General features: G+C 52.3%; 5 protein-coding genes across 5 annotated transcripts; 1 reads left to right on the top strand and 4 right to left on the bottom strand.

Moving 5' to 3' along the window:
- Positions 1 to 530: 530 nt before the first annotated feature.
- BO82DRAFT_429793 (carbohydrate binding domain protein) lies at positions 531 to 1,166 on the top strand (the record flags this gene model as incomplete). The annotated part of the gene is made up of 2 exons (XM_025640572.1): positions 531 to 717; positions 809 to 1,166. Exons 1-2 carry the CDS (start codon positions 587 to 589, stop codon positions 1,164 to 1,166), a joined length of 489 nt encoding a protein of 162 aa, XP_025495053.1. The 5' UTR covers positions 531 to 586.
- A 503-nt stretch (positions 1,167 to 1,669) lies between these two features.
- Positions 1,670 to 2,162, bottom strand: BO82DRAFT_389860 (uncharacterized protein). The gene has a single exon (XM_025638479.1). The coding sequence runs from the start codon at positions 1,905 to 1,907 to the stop codon at positions 1,716 to 1,718; it is 192 nt and encodes a 63-aa protein (XP_025495052.1). The 5' UTR covers positions 1,908 to 2,162; the 3' UTR covers positions 1,670 to 1,715.
- BO82DRAFT_429792 (uncharacterized protein) lies at positions 1,670 to 5,552 on the bottom strand (the record flags this gene model as incomplete). Its single annotated transcript, XM_025640571.1, has 4 exons — positions 1,670 to 2,073; positions 2,127 to 3,233; positions 3,284 to 5,084; positions 5,279 to 5,552. The coding sequence occupies 4 exons, from the start codon at positions 5,550 to 5,552 to the stop codon at positions 1,995 to 1,997; spliced, it is 3,261 nt and encodes a 1,086-aa protein (XP_025495051.1). The 3' UTR covers positions 1,670 to 1,994.
- Positions 5,553 to 7,473: 1,921 nt separating this feature from the next.
- Positions 7,474 to 9,323, bottom strand: BO82DRAFT_211532 (TMEM165/GDT1 family protein). The gene is made up of 2 exons (XM_025630704.1): positions 8,652 to 9,323; positions 7,474 to 8,586 (listed from the first exon to the last, which is right to left on the bottom strand). The coding sequence occupies exons 1-2, from the start codon at positions 9,231 to 9,233 to the stop codon at positions 7,549 to 7,551; spliced, it is 1,620 nt and encodes a 539-aa protein (XP_025495050.1). The 5' UTR covers positions 9,234 to 9,323; the 3' UTR covers positions 7,474 to 7,548.
- Positions 9,324 to 10,200: 877 nt separating this feature from the next.
- On the bottom strand, positions 10,201 to 14,509 carry BO82DRAFT_211503 (putative sensor histidine kinase/response regulator). The gene is made up of 5 exons (XM_025630703.1): positions 14,006 to 14,509; positions 13,787 to 13,922; positions 12,432 to 13,717; positions 10,642 to 12,380; positions 10,201 to 10,585 (listed from the first exon to the last, which is right to left on the bottom strand). The coding sequence occupies exons 1-5, from the start codon at positions 14,344 to 14,346 to the stop codon at positions 10,314 to 10,316; spliced, it is 3,774 nt and encodes a 1,257-aa protein (XP_025495049.1). The 5' UTR covers positions 14,347 to 14,509; the 3' UTR covers positions 10,201 to 10,313.
- Positions 14,510 to 14,862: the final 353 nt, after the last annotated feature.

Raw genomic sequence — 14,862 nt, 5'->3', positions numbered from 1 at the left:
CAGACCACACCATCTATTCATAGGACCTAGTAATTATAGGTTATACCCTGATGCCAATGCCAATGCAACCTACTAATCAAGCACCGGCAAGCCCCCGGGACCCTTCCTCATCGGATGGGAAAACCCAAGCTTCGCCATGGAACGGTAGCAGTTTGCAGTAAACCGCCGCGACGAAGCGCCCCCTCGGCCCCTTAAACATGACCAATGAAGGGAGCCACGATACGAGGCCACGGTGGAGTAGCCCGATCTCGAGGTACAGTACAGTACCCGTGACTCTAGTGCGCTGTAGGGTGTATGTAGACTGCAGTGCTCCCCGAATATAGAACATTTCAGGCGTCCCGGACTGCCGGGTTCCCGCTCGATCCGGTGGGAATCAATCAGGGTCTTGTGTGGTGGAGGCTGAAGGACTCCGGGGGAGTTAACTTGTAGTGTATGGAGTAACTTATGATGTCGACGGGAGTATAAGAAGCGCCCTCTGCTCGAGACAGCAACAACCACCACCACCACCACCACCACCACTACAGTCCTCCAAAAAAAAAAAAAAAAAAACATCTCCAGACTCAACCCCACAACATCACAGAACAAGATGTCATGTAACCTCCTCACCAACCCCTCCTTTGAAACCGGCACCCTATCGCCGTGGTTCACCACCGTCCCCAACGTGAACATCGCCACCGTCACGAACGCGACCGCCGCCTACGATGGCGAGTACTACCTGTACGCCCCTTCCCTAACCCTTGAGCATCTCATCCCCCCACCCCCGTCCCCCTATCCCCAATCTTTACATGCCATACTGATGCAAAGAAAGCGACCTCAAAACCGACTACGGCAACCGGGGCCACTCGATCGCGCAGACCCTAACCGGCCTGCAGCGCGGCACGGTGTACGACTTCTCGGCGCAGATCAAGATCCCGGGGCCCTCGGGGGTGGAATACTGCTTTGTGGACGCGTACGTCGGGGCGAACGCGACGACGGGGGCGATCGTCTCGCAGCTGCTGGAGCCGACGGGCGAGTGGACGACGGTGCGCGGGTCGTATAAGCGGACGGGCCGGCGGGTGGAGGACGTGTTGACGCTGACGGGGTCGTGTACGTCGCCGGGCAGTTCGTATGTTTGGGATGTGTTGGTGGATGAGGTGGTTTTCGAGGCTGTGGGAGGGTGTGCTTGATTTTTGATTTTTTTTTATCGTTCTTTCCGGTATACTAGGCCGTTCCGACTGGGAAAGAGCATGGGAGATGGATGCGTGCATGGTAGTGAGCATACAGAGGCACTATACTGTAAATCCCTGTATACGTACGCTCTATGTATGCAGATGCAACTTCCATGCCTCCAGCCAAACAACACAATACAAACCCCAGAGATACTTGTTATATCACAACAACCCTAATCTCCCTCTCGAGCAAGTCCTATTCAATCCTAATCCCAACACCCCAACCACTACCCCTCGATTCTCCATCCCACACCAAGAATCACAATCGGAACACCCCCTGCAGACTACCCGTACACTCACGGAATACTGTCGAGCCTACAGCACGGGATGTGATCTACTCATACAGGGAGAGGCCTTTGGATCGGGGGCAGAAGGAAACCAGTCGTCGTCTATAGGCAGAGCCACGAGAGTGACCACGCCGCAGCTTTGGTTTCTGACTGCATTTGACGTCGTACGTTTGTCCATTTGTATTGTCCTCAAAATATGCTATCCGATGTGTGAAAACTACTAGTCAAAGATCAGAAAACAGATTGGTATGCGCGCTACCATACAAGGCCAGTAGAAGATTAGAAAGACGAAGTCGCCAAACCCCAAAAGGCTAGTCGTATTCCAACCTTGACGAACCCTGCTGATTCGCTCACCACAGTAATCAGACCCGAAAAGAATAGAGACACCGAAACGGTATAAGAAATTCATCATAAACCATAATCCACACTACCAGACGACTGCCCAAGCCAGACCAAAGGCCACGGCATCTCAACGGCGTAATGTGATTTAAGCCAAGTCCTACCGCTGCTTTATTTGATCATAAACTGATGCACTGACGGTGACGCCGTCCCAGCCAGGGGAGAGTTCTTTGCCATTTCTGTGCGCTATTAGCCCATGAACATTAACAGGCGACTGAGTGGCTTCGCGTACTTTATTGCTGATATTTTCATATTCCGTGCTCTGTCTTTGATCTGCACCGTAGTTTTGTTAGTGAACCTTTTTTCACCTGGCTGCAGAGGCTCGATCCTGTCAAGTTCTCTGATTTTTTCCCAGTTGAACATGGTGCCCCTTAGACAAATGTGTCCATGCTGCCCAATAAGCCTAGCTAGTCGCTTTGATTGCCCAAGCTCCCAGCGTATTGTAGGCCGCCTGTCTGGTTTGCTTTTTTGAGTGGAAGGGACCGAGGCGGATGGTGAATTTGGCGAGACCGATTGAGCGGGTCGAGTCGACCTTCTAAGTGGAGTAGCGTGCCTATCTTGAGCGTGATTGCCCGAGCTCTCCGTCGCATTTTCCTCTTGGATTTCCAGTCGAGCGCGCTTGCTGCGTGGCTGGATCGGCTTTCTGGCCCGTTGACGCTCTACTGATACCTCGCGGTCGTCGTGCTCGAACTCAGCATCGCTTTCAGGAACCTCATCGGCTTCACGCCCACGTTTGCGGGATGTCTGGTTGCGCCGACGCTCGACGCTTCGTGGATCCAGTCCCTGACTGATGGGGGACACGCGTGCGGCATTAGCCTGTCGGTCAATGAACAGAGCACGTGAATCTCGAGGCGCAGCCGTAGACCGTGGGGGTGTTTCGTGAGACACGTTTGATACCTGGCTGACATCGTCGTTCGTGTCATCTGCTTGACCGGGCCTGGATTGCTGCAACGCCTCCTCTCGAAGGGACGATGGGCGGGAATTGCGAACAAACGAAGGACTATGGGATCTCTCCAACTGAGACTCCCCAGGATCTCCAATGTCTAGTTGGCCATTAGTCACCTCGATTTCGACCTCATCTTGAATAAATGTCGACGTCATATCAGGCGATGCTGGGATTTCGGACGGTTCCTCGGGGGCCGGTTCCCGTGTGTTTGCCCTCGGGCGCTCTACCTGGCGATTTTCGAGACTTTTTTCTGAGGTGGACTGCTGCCTCCCGGAACGGTTTGTTGAGGGAAGAGGCTCCGTCTGTCGGGAGACTCCGCGATTTTCGGTGCCAGCGCTGAGCTGCTGTTGTCGTTGCTGCAATCGATCCATGGCGGTTGGATTTAGGAACATTCTTCTGGACGTTAGAATGAGGACAACACATACAGCAGGAGGAAGGCTCACGGCTTGGCTTTGAGGGGTTTCCTCCGTTCTCCGCCTACAGAAGGAGGCTTCTTGAAAGTGTTTGGCGGAATGTTGTTGGTAGCCCGGGTTGTTTCGATAGTACTACTGGCACTTTTTACCGGTCTACTAACGGCAGGCACGGGCTCTGCGCGTGCTGGAGACCTAGCAGGCTCGGCAGATTTTGAGGTAGCTCTTTCCGACCTTCCGGCTTGCTGTTCGATGCGCGGCGTATCAGAGCCATTCACTTCTTCAGCCTGCTGCATACTTCCAGATAGTGGTGTAGGTGACTCCGGCTGCATTTGTCTTTGAACCTCTGGGCTTACGAGGGTCCGACTTAGATCGTGCTCGGCAGGAGATCTAGTAGTCCTCTGCAGGGATCTTGCAGACGGTCTAACAGGAGATTCTAAGTGCATCGATCTGCGGGCCTCGGGACTCGCAGACTCCCCAGACTCCCAATGAGGATTTCTTCCCACCGGTTGAGTTTCGGGTATGGTATGGTACTCATTCCGAAGGCTGGAAGGAGTGGCACTATACCGAGTACTTCGCGCCGAGACCACACTGCCAGGGATATTTCGCAGGCCGTTTCGAGCCAGCGAGGGCGTAACAGCAGCATATCCGGATGTCGTGGCAGTTCCTGGAATAGACTGCGTCGGATGCCGGGCAGTTGACGGCGTTACTGAGTTTCGCGTCCTAGGGGTCGAAGAAAACGTGCTGCCCAGACTATAGCGCGTCTTAGGTCTGGCAAAGAACACCTTTTTGACATCCTTATAAGTTTGTAACGGTCGTCGCATATCGGCATTGATCTCGTCGGTCCGTTTACAGACCCATTGGGCAGCGCGTAGGACAAACTTCCGCCATCCGTAGTTTTTTTTGAGCCCCTCAATGTCGATGGTGTCTTCCACCAGGCAAAGAGCCACCATTTCCTGGTAGCGATACGCCACCTCAGCTGCAAGCTCTGGTGGGATTTCTCCGTTAGGACCTCTCAGCGCCTCAGTTTCGAAGCCTCGGAGAACTAATCCCTCTTCAGTCGCCAACTCAATGCAGAAGCACTCTTCCAGCACTCTGGAAGGTTCAAAATCCGGATCGTGCTGAGACTTCTCCTCCAGCTGCATGATCGTGTACTGGGTACGCAGTTCTAGAGCGAGATCAAAGGTCTCCTTTTCCAACGAACTATCACCCGCAGATCTTTTCTGGCCCGCTGGTACGAGCCTGGTTGTGAAAGGCAAAGGAAAAATGCTGTCAAGGATCCGGATCGCCTGCTTCAGAGATGAAGTTGATTCGGGTTTGCACACGAGAATATCGAGGACAAACCGCGCACAATTAGCTTTTTGCAAGGCTGGCGCCGGATCCCACTGGCCCTCAATCTCATGTAGCTTCTCAGCCACTATTGCCGATGATTTGAAAATGTCATCAACCAGCTCGACGTCAATGTACGGCTGACTTCCGAAGTACTTAGCTTCCTGTCGGAGGTTGGAGGTTTGTCGAGCCAGCCGCCAGCTCTCCAAACTTTGGGAATCATTCAGCTTCTGAAGCAACTTGGTAAACTCGAGCAATTCGAAAGGGCTGGGCACCGAGAATTCCAGCATGTCCTCGGCCGCATCCCACAACTTGGGGAACACTTCAATCATCTTTCCCAGATCAAGGTCCAAGTCCGGCTCCGAGGGTAAGATAGTGGTTCCGGAAATATTGATCTCATCTTCCGGTGTCTCAGGGATAGCCTGATTCTCCTTCCCAGGCCGCGTAGCCATCGGCTTCAGGGGCGACGACTTTTGAGGGGATTCCTCGACGACAACATCAAGGGCTGACAAAGCGAAAAGAAAGTGAGCTCGAAGATCAAGCAAGAGGTTCGGGACAGACTCAAGGCAGAACAAAGGAGAGCCAGCATGAATACGACAAAGACAACCGACCGTATGCAACAACAGCAACAACCACACACCCTCTACTTTGATATACAGAGAAAGATGAAGAGAAGCGAATAAAAAGCCATTCACTCACCGGTCGCAAGCCCCTGCTTGCCTGAGGCAACCGCATCATTAACCAGATGATGATCAGCGTCGTCCTCATCATCAATCAGCGGTCGACGATGCTCCCGACTCTGACTCCTGGTCACTCGCCGAGTCACGGGACTTGTTGTTTTCCTGAGAACTTGACCAAAAGCACCGGAACTCGAGCCAGGTCCATTTAGCCCTTCCTTCATCAGCGGCAGGGATGAAGAGTACGAAGGGGTGGAAGGTGGTGCTTCCACCTGGCGCGACCGCGACCGCGCCATAGAAATCGAACCCAAAACAATGGCCACAACACAACGCAAATAACGAGAGAGACAACCCTGTGTTCAACAGGAAGGCGGTCAGGCGGGAACGGGAAGATGCAAGTGTAGTTTCCTACTAAATCCCCCTTGCAGCAAAAGGAAGTAGAAAACTGAGATGCAACAAGAGTGGTTCACCCCACCACCGATGGTTGTTGTGATAAAGAGAGGTGGTCGATGGCTGGGAGAGGACGGAGGGGCGGGACCGGAGCGGAGAAATGGAAAGAACTTGGATTGTGCCAAACGCCCATAGGACAGACTTGGGGTAAGCGGTTGCACTAAGTAGGGTATGTGCTTATGTAAGTGACTTATATCAGCGGCAGAATCAAGGCGGTAAGCCAGACTGGGAAACCCTAATGTAAACCCTCATTTCAACCCTAATTTCGGGTTTCTACGACCGTTGGACATTTATTCCTCTTTGGGAAGACAGAGTTGCCTCGAGGTAATGGAAAACTACCACTTGAAGTGAGGTGCTGGTCTGTATACAGAGTATGATTATCCGAAGATTCAGCTTGCTACGGAAGGGAAGCCCCACTGCTGAGACAAAGCAGCGTTGGCAACTCTGATAATCTGAATCAGGGCCAATGAAACAAAGCACGCTTCCTGTTGTGTTTACTCGACCCCCGGGATTTTCTGAAGCTGCAGAGAGTCCCATAGCATAGCTCAGCCTCTTTTATGCTACTGTTTAGATCTTGAGAGAGTTCCTGTGTATGGATCTTGCCCGACAGAAGACATACCACAGCAACAGCAGGAGTCGCGGGCGTGTTCATCCATGCGACAGCCAGCTTTATAGGAGACTCAGCCTACCATAACTTTACCCTATGCGTTTTCCCAGACTTACAGAGAAGATTGGGGTATAGAGTGATGTCTCCAGCGCCATTCTCCCAAGAATCAAAATAATCCTGTTTTTAGTTTCTGAGAACTTGCGTCGCTGTTAAGATTATAGGTTTTGTCTCGCCCGCGCCCAACCGTGCAACAACCAGCATCCTAGGAGACTCAGCCTCAAATAATCTCATCCCACGAGTTATCCTGAAGGTACAGAGGGTCCTGTGGTATATCTGGGAGCTCACAGTACTACCCTACCAAGAATCAGGAGATTCTTGTTTACAGCTTTTGAGAAACTGCGTCCTTTCGAATGCCTGTGGATTTTTTCGTTCCAAAGTCTCCGCCGCGTCCAACAACCAACATTATAGACGCCTCAGTCTCGAATAACTTCGCTCTCGGAGTTTTCCTGGAGAAGCAAACGTCGCTGAAGCAAATATTAGAGCCTACGGCATCATGATAGCAAGATTCAGAAAATTCCTGTTGACAATTTTCGAGAAAATGCGTCTATTTGGAATGCTTGTAGTTCCGTTTCCGTATAGATCGAGTCTACTGATTCCCGCCGCCTTCACCACGATATCCCCATTCTAACTGTGTTCAGTCATTATTGTCCAACGATTCTCAGATGGAGGCAATGCAACTTTATCATTGACGAAGGCTAAATTTATAATGAAGTAGAGGGACTAATGAATGACACTGGGTGTGAGGTTATGAGTGAACTGGTCTGGATCGGACTACGGCGTACTCGAGGCAGAATCACTCAGCTGGGGGTGAAGCAGAGGAGGAACTGCGGCAGAATTCAATACAAGCCATACCACAAACGAATAAATGAGAGACATCAAATCGTCAGCCACTGGCCTCAGATGAGGAACCAAGTTGTGGCCGGCCAACAGACAAGGAGGCAATTGCTGGTAGAGCAAGATGAGATTGAAATGCAACTCATTCTAAATCAAGGTAGGGTAAATTGCAGCCGGTACCAGCTCTCATAAATCAACGCCGTAGATGCCATCCACCTTAAGATGGATTTTACCAGACATCATCTTTTATTAGAACATGCCAAACAGGCTAAGAGAATACATGCATGCATTATCAAGTATATGCGTATCAAGGGGCCCAGCATGCCACAAAGCAGCAAGGCTCAAAGGGAAGAAAGGAAGAGAAAAGTCTTAGTAAAGCGCTTCGATAAGGTAGATGACGCCAAAAACCAAGAACGCAGTAGCACCTCCCAGGGTGACTGTTGACATGTTAGCAATCCGTTCAATCCGACAAAACCAAAAAGACAGAAGAACTTACCAACACGCATGCTGACCTTGCCAGCAATGGCACTTCCTCCGATCACTGCCGCAGCAGTGCAGAGGCCATGGCCAGTGATAGCGCCGACGGTGACCCACCAGTAGTCCTGGCCCGCAGCCATGGCGATGGTGGCGATCTGGCTACGGTCGCCCCATTCACCCAAAAAGGTCATCACAAAAGTTTGCACCCAGGCGGGGCTAAGAAGAAGCGAGAAGAGGTTGTTCATGCCAGTGAGAACATCGCCCCAGCGGTTGGGGGAAGGTGACGATCCACGCGAAGAAGAAGATGAGACACTCTCCGGGGGCGAAGGGAGGCGGTTGCCAGATGAACGGGACTTGCGCCGGCCCACGCGGCCGGCCTCCAAGGCGTGAGGAGTCACGGAAGAGCGACGGCGGTTCATGCGCATCTGTTGCTGCTCCTTCTCTTCCAGTTCCATCTCAACCTCCTTCATTTCCTCGCCAACACCCTCATCGGGGGACATCTCACGACCCTCCTTCAGCATCTTGAGTCCGAACACGAAGAAGAGGACCGCTGCCAGAAGCTTGGTGAGAGACTTGGGAATCAACGAGGGCACGGCGTGACCCAGGACAGCCGAAAGGACCGTCATGATCATCAGCGCGCCAAATGCCGCGGAGAAAACGAGCAGGCGCGGGTGACGCATCGCCATGAGGGCGGCCACCAAGAATGTTTTATCGCCGATCTCCGAAACCACGATCATGGTAAACGAGAACAGTAGCGAATGGAACGCGGTTTCCTCCTGAATATCGCCGGATTGCGGTTGAAGGTGACCATCCTTGTCCAGACCGAGCGGGCTCTCTTTCACCGTCGCGGGCGACTTGGGAGGTGGAATATCATGGGGCTTCTCAGGCAAGTCGGCGGGTTTCTTTGAATCAGCGTTAGCGCATTTGCCCCTTTTCAATTGAGGATCATATCAGCGTCGCAGCTTACCTCGAGTCGGCCCAGGCTCGAATCTGCAGTAAAGCTCTTGGGGTCCTTCGCCTCAGTGGCCTCATTTTGCGCGGGCAGCTTCTGCTGCTCGCTGTGCGGCAACGGCGGAGCTTCCTTGGGACTATCCGGCGTCTTCTCGCCGGGAAACGGATTCTCCCTCATCTTCTCCGTGACGCCGCCCTCTGTTCCTCGAGTTCCTTCTTTCGGACCCGTCCGATGAGGGTCGTCCATCACGCCGTCATTTGAATACGGGATCGGCTTGCCGTCATGCCCAAGTTGTTCCGTCGCTTTATAATCGGCCACGGTCACGTCGTCCATTGACACGCTCGAGCCTGACTTTTTGCGATCCCGCTCGGCGCTTGTTTCCACCCATGGACCGGCGTGAGGCCGGCCATCCTTGCCGTCGATGGGGGCGTCCAGCGTCCCTTTAGAGGCAACCTTGGGGGCGGCAAGTGCATCTATGTCAATAGCGTTGGCGGTGGATGCATCCTGCAGACTCCCACTGGCTGATGTTGAATCGGCGACGGCGACTGAGAGTGCGGGGAGAAGAAGAAGAAGCGAAGACAGATGGTGGACCTTCATGATGCAAAGCTTCGGTCGCGAAAGAGATGTCGATCGAAAAAATTAGTGATACAATGACTGCGGCTAGAATTGAGCACGCATTAAGTGATCCGGCCGTAAAAGAAGAATCAAATCTAGAGACAACGGCTTGTTACTCAAGCCACGAGAGCAACTCTGACGCGGGAATGAGAGGGAACGCGAATGAGGCGGCCGGTTATGCTGGAATCGAACGGCGATTCCGGTAGACGGCGTCAACTGAACGACAGGAAATTGATAGCAAAGAGACCAAGAAATAAAAAAAGAAGGAAGAAGGAAGAAGGAAGAGACCGAGGGGGTGGGATGCAGGAGAATCAAAAGAGAGGAGCGAGAGCGAAAGACCCGATGGAGCCTGGGCTGGCTGCAGTGTTTCCACACCGGCCGCAAAGGGGCAACGCCGCCTCCACATCACGTGGTGGCTGGCCGCTTGCGGGCGGACCTTGCCAGATTTCCTGCCTCAGGACGGTCGCGTCTGACAATCGCCCAGCCATGATAGGAGGATAGCAAAGGAGCAAAGTACAACAATACCATACATAGACATCTATGCAAGGCTGGATTCGGTACGGAGTATATCCACTCCCCATCATTCAGGGGATACAACAAAGGGATTCGACAGCGTGAACAAATATTTTTAGCAACTGCCGACTCCTGCAAGATCGTTGTACTAGGGACAAAGCCCAGGTCAAGCCGTTGTGGTTGTAATATGAGTACAGTACATACATTCCAATATCCACCTTCCTCGTCTATCGGTATATGATATCCATGTAGCAGTAAGTCGATACATATTTTATATAAAGACCTGCCCTGAAATCCAAACAGACCCTTTTTTCCGAACCCCATTTCAATAAGAGACCGATCCAACCCGTAGACTCGCAATCATGCGACCCAAGATAAACACCAACCAAAAAAAAACTCCAAGTTCCTGAGAAGGGTATCACTCATGCCTCATATCCGTGTACGGAGTGATCCCAACACAAAATAATTGGAAATAAAATCAAGGAAATCCCCATAGACCACCAAAATTGATCAAATGCACGCGTGCCGTTGTGAGATGTGAATTTCGTTTCAATCAGATGCAGACCCAGATCCCGACAAACGCCGTTCCGCCGTTTCTCTATCCTCCCATTCCGACAACAGCTTCGAAACCTCTTTGAAGGAAACCGGCTTCGTGAGGAACAAATTGACACCCGACGTAAGTGCCTCGGATTCATCGCGCGAGCTACTGAGGCCCGTCAGGGCGATGATCACGGCGGGGGCGCAGCCCTCACCACGCTCTTTCTCAATGGCTCTGATGGCGCGTGTTGCCTCAAAGCCATTCATTACTGGCATAGACATATCTATGGTGGTGGGGTTAGAAAAAGGCTAAATCATAGTGACGAAAAGAGCGACTTACCCATGAAAATAATATCATATCCTTCAGGCAACCGCTCAACGGCATCGACGGCCAACTTGCCGTTCTCAGCTGAGTCCAGCGTTTCAAGTTCCCGCTTTTTCATGAAGGTGAGCATTAGCTTGAGATTGATCGAATTGTCGTCCACAACCAAGATGCGTGCGCGGCGATTGAACGGAAAGAAAACTGGTTGTTGCCTGGGCGATTGGGGTTGCACGGATGATGCCGGTGATTCAGTAGGACACAAAGGGTCAAAGGCATCAGAAGACTGTGAACGCATGTAGTCGTAAGAAGACGATGAGTCCGAGCCGGCGGTCGCTTCTGGCGTGAGCTCCGGAGTATCAGTGGGAATCTCAAACATCCTTTCTCCCAGGGATGTATCCTCTGATGTCAAGACAGCGGGCCGGGGCCGTTCAGGTAACTCAATTGTCCTCGCTGATAAAGTCCCATTTTGAATCTCCAAGCACTTACGAATGCTGCGTGCGAGTTTGTGTGGACCACATGGTCGTCGAATAATATTAACGATATTGGCCAGAGACAACCACCGCGACCGACTTGTCGTATAATCAACAGATTTACTACAGAAGACGAGGAGACATGGAAGCGTCGTGTCGGTATCGGGTTGCGTTCCCGAAGCCAGGTCCTGTTCCTCAGCTAGAGTAATATCCGCGGGTGTTCTATCCTGGGACGACACTATCTCAAGGCCGTACCAGTCGGTCAGATAACGTATATAGACGGACCAGAATGCATGTGTCGCTGCTTCCGCGGGTTCTACCCCCAAAATTGCAACGCGACGACCAGCATGAGCTTCGCGCAGCATACGACTTTCTGTCAATGCGTTTTTTTCCTTGGCCGACGGCGACCGGGGGCCCACTGACTCCTCTAGATCCACCTCAGGACCAGGTCGGATCAGTGGAAGAGACACTTTAACAATGGTACCTTCGCCAGGACGACTATGAATGTTGATACTACCCTTAAGAGCTTTGACAAGACTCCGTACAATAGAGAGACCGAGGCCGGTCCCAACTGCGAGAGTGTCTTCTTGAGCGAACGGTGTGTACAGACGACCGCGCAGAAACTCCTCAGAGATTCCTTTACCCGTGTCAGAAACAGTCAAGGTAACCAGTTCTTCGACTCCATGACGGCGCGAGCGGCCCTCTGAAGCTTCTGTGACCTCCAGATGCAAAGACACACGACCACTGTGAGTGTACTTCATCGCGTTTCCAAAAACGTTCATGATAATACGTCTCAGGGCTCCCGGTTGCGTGAGATATGTCCAATCATTATGCGCAATATCGACTATGACCTCCACATCTGAACGACATGCAGTCTCTGCCTCAAGCTCAGACGCGGGCTTTCTCAACTGTCCAAGCGGCAGAACCATGGGCTGATCAAAAGGGGCAGAGGACTTCTGACCATATGCATGACCCAGACATACCCCTTCCACAACTTCTTCAGCCAATAAAGCCAGATCTGTCGCCACATAGGTGTCCAGATGCGTGGAGAACCGATTTGGTCCTTTCAACTCGGTGGGTGATGTACGGCCTCGTTTCATATTTCGATAGGTGCGTTCCAGAGAAACAATTTTGCTGAAATCCAGAACTTGGTTCATCGTGTCCAGCAGAGTACGCCCGCATGCGTTGATAGTCTCCAAGAGAGAGGTCTGAAACTCGTCAAGCTGCGTGCCGTTGAGAAACTCCGCGGCCGCCAGGATACCGTGGAGTGGACTCCGAAGCTCGTGACTGACAAATAGTCAGCAAACTGCGTAAGGGATGTATGTTCGAGGTACTTACGATATACTGCCTATAAAGTCCCCCTTTTGCCGATCTGAAATGAGTGATTCGACCCGATTGCACTCTGCCATGATGGAAGATCCGAACCCGAGGATGGAACTCAATTCCACCGACGAGCTGAAAACTTGCGTCTCCAAAGTATTCCAGCAGAAACAGCCGGCAAACCATTGCGAATTTGCAGAATTCCAGAGTGGCACAAAAAGAACTTGAGTGGCGTTCGGGAAGTACTGATTCAGCATAGAGTTCTCCGTGGCTCTCCATCGCTTGGATCCTGGCTTGCCCGTCTCGGACGACTTGGTGGTGCGCGAGCGACTTCTGCGCGGCGATTCATCGTCGGAACTCGATATCATACCGTCGCGGTGGAAGGACCAAAGCTTGCCTTTACTGTATCGCCGCAGTAGTTGCTGAAGAAATGCAGTGTCAAGGGAGGCTGCTGGGTAGAGGACCTTCGAACCCGGGCCGGGAGCAAATGGCTCTTCATTGGTTGAGATAGCCAGCACAGGAGCCGGATTATTGCCTTCGATCGAGCAATCGCTTCCTGTGTCGACGTCAGCCATCGGACTATTGTTCGCCTCGACGAAAATGACACCGCCATCCACACTAAGCTCAAGACTCTCTCGTAGCAGATTAGCCGCCCGTCTGAATGCCCAGCCATGTCCATGAGAGTCATCGGAACCCTTCAATTCTTTTTCGCGACTGCCAGCCCACCAATCCGGGAACGGGGTATCCGGTGCGGAGGATTGAGCATGATCGAGCTTTGATTCCGACACGGAACTGAAAGAGCGAGTATCACTGCTTTGAGATCGTCTAGATGGGGCATCGAAGCTATTAAGGGACCCAAGAGAGTGGTGGTGGGCTCGTTGACTTGACGAAGGAGGTGTGCTGGGTGCCGCTGCAGAGCTACCAGAGGAGGAGGGGTGACTTCCATCGACAAAGCTGGAGCTGCCTTCAACGAAGCAGCTGAGACCACGAGACAGGCGGGCTGCGCGGCGACCTTCGGAGGCCTGGCGGCTAACCTTTAAATAGTCCATGATCAAGCCGGCCAATGTGTCCATAGTGCACCTCTCCGTAGCGCTTAAACCATCGTGGGGTTTGGTGTCAAGAACAAAGAAACATCCAATGTTGATATTAGTGTCCGTCGTCAAGGGCGTACCGGCATAGAATCGGAACTTCGGGTCTCCTATTACGAATGGAAGGCGCTTGTATCGTTCTTCTTCGCTGAGATCGTTCAGGATCAAGAACTGGCGTTGTCCCGGTTCGCGGGCGGGCGGAAGAGCAACAGTGGCCTGCAGGAAAGAGGCGATCTCGTCTAAGTAACCGAAGCGACGGAACATATTCGAGGAGTCGATACCTACCTTACACATACTCCAGGCGCTGGATGATAGTGTTGAGCAACCGTCCCAGACACCTTCACCGGATGCTTGATAGTCGCTAATGCCCCCAGTCTGGGTGCTCTGCGCCAAAATGAATTGGCTCTGGCGGTCCGAAACACTGTCGGGAAGGTCGATCAAGTCAGTCATCCACAGTGAAAAGGCGGACAGGAGTTGGATATTGAGTTTTGGTTCCCGACGTACCTGATCAACACGCGCTCAACATTAAGCCGCAATGCTGCCAGCTGCGCAAACGATGTTAACGTCGCATTGGCTTCGCCTAGTATCAGAGTCTCAGGGACAAGCCCCGCAGCAGCGGCGTCAATGGCGGGGTTCGAAGGACATTGGGAGGATAATGAGGGCGACGAAGGAATGTGGCTGGGGGTGTCTAGACTGGCGGAGGGAAACGCATCATCGCTGGCGGAGGTGAAACTGCGGTCTTGAGGGACACCGGCGCGTTCGGGCTGGAAGTACCGGTACAATTCCCGAACTCGGCGACCCGCGTTGTGGTCATCGTCCCTTTGTGGCGGGGGTGATGATTCCATGGCGGGGAGGAAAGGAGGAAAGGAAGAGGAAAGGGAAATGAAGAGGAGAGGAGAATGAGGATGTAGGATGATAACAATAGAAATAATAATAGTAGAAACTATAATTATTTTTAGGCGGTCATAACTAATGAAAATCGATGCGACGGGGCGGAGGGGGAATTGGTGCTCAAACGGGCTTATGCAGCCATCCTGGTGGGGGTGGGAATGGAGGCGCTGGCTTGATCGGATTAAAGTGTGGCGAAAATAGTGTTCGTGAGGGAGCCACAAGGGAGGTGACGTCGCGATAGTAGAAGTCGGAAAGAGGCTAGATAGGAGAACAGAGAAAATTTAGGATATTGAGGTTGAGTAGTAGCAGTAGAAAGTAGAAAAGGAAGTAAGAAGGGAAGAAGAGCAAAGGGAAGGGGAAGAGCGGGTTGCTGAAAGCCAGCTGGAATCGAGCGGGTTTAATATCAACTCAATCAAGGATTGCTTGCAGGGCACTCGAAGGAGGACGAGGAGGAGTGAGTGAGTAAGTGG

The sequence above is a fragment of the Aspergillus uvarum genome (assembly GCF_003184745.1).
Source record: "Aspergillus uvarum CBS 121591 unplaced genomic scaffold BO82scaffold_9, whole genome shotgun sequence".
Taxonomy (NCBI): domain Eukaryota; kingdom Fungi; phylum Ascomycota; class Eurotiomycetes; order Eurotiales; family Aspergillaceae; genus Aspergillus; species Aspergillus uvarum.
Note: the sequence above shows the minus strand (reverse complement) of the source record. Positions and strands in the feature narration are given on the sequence as shown.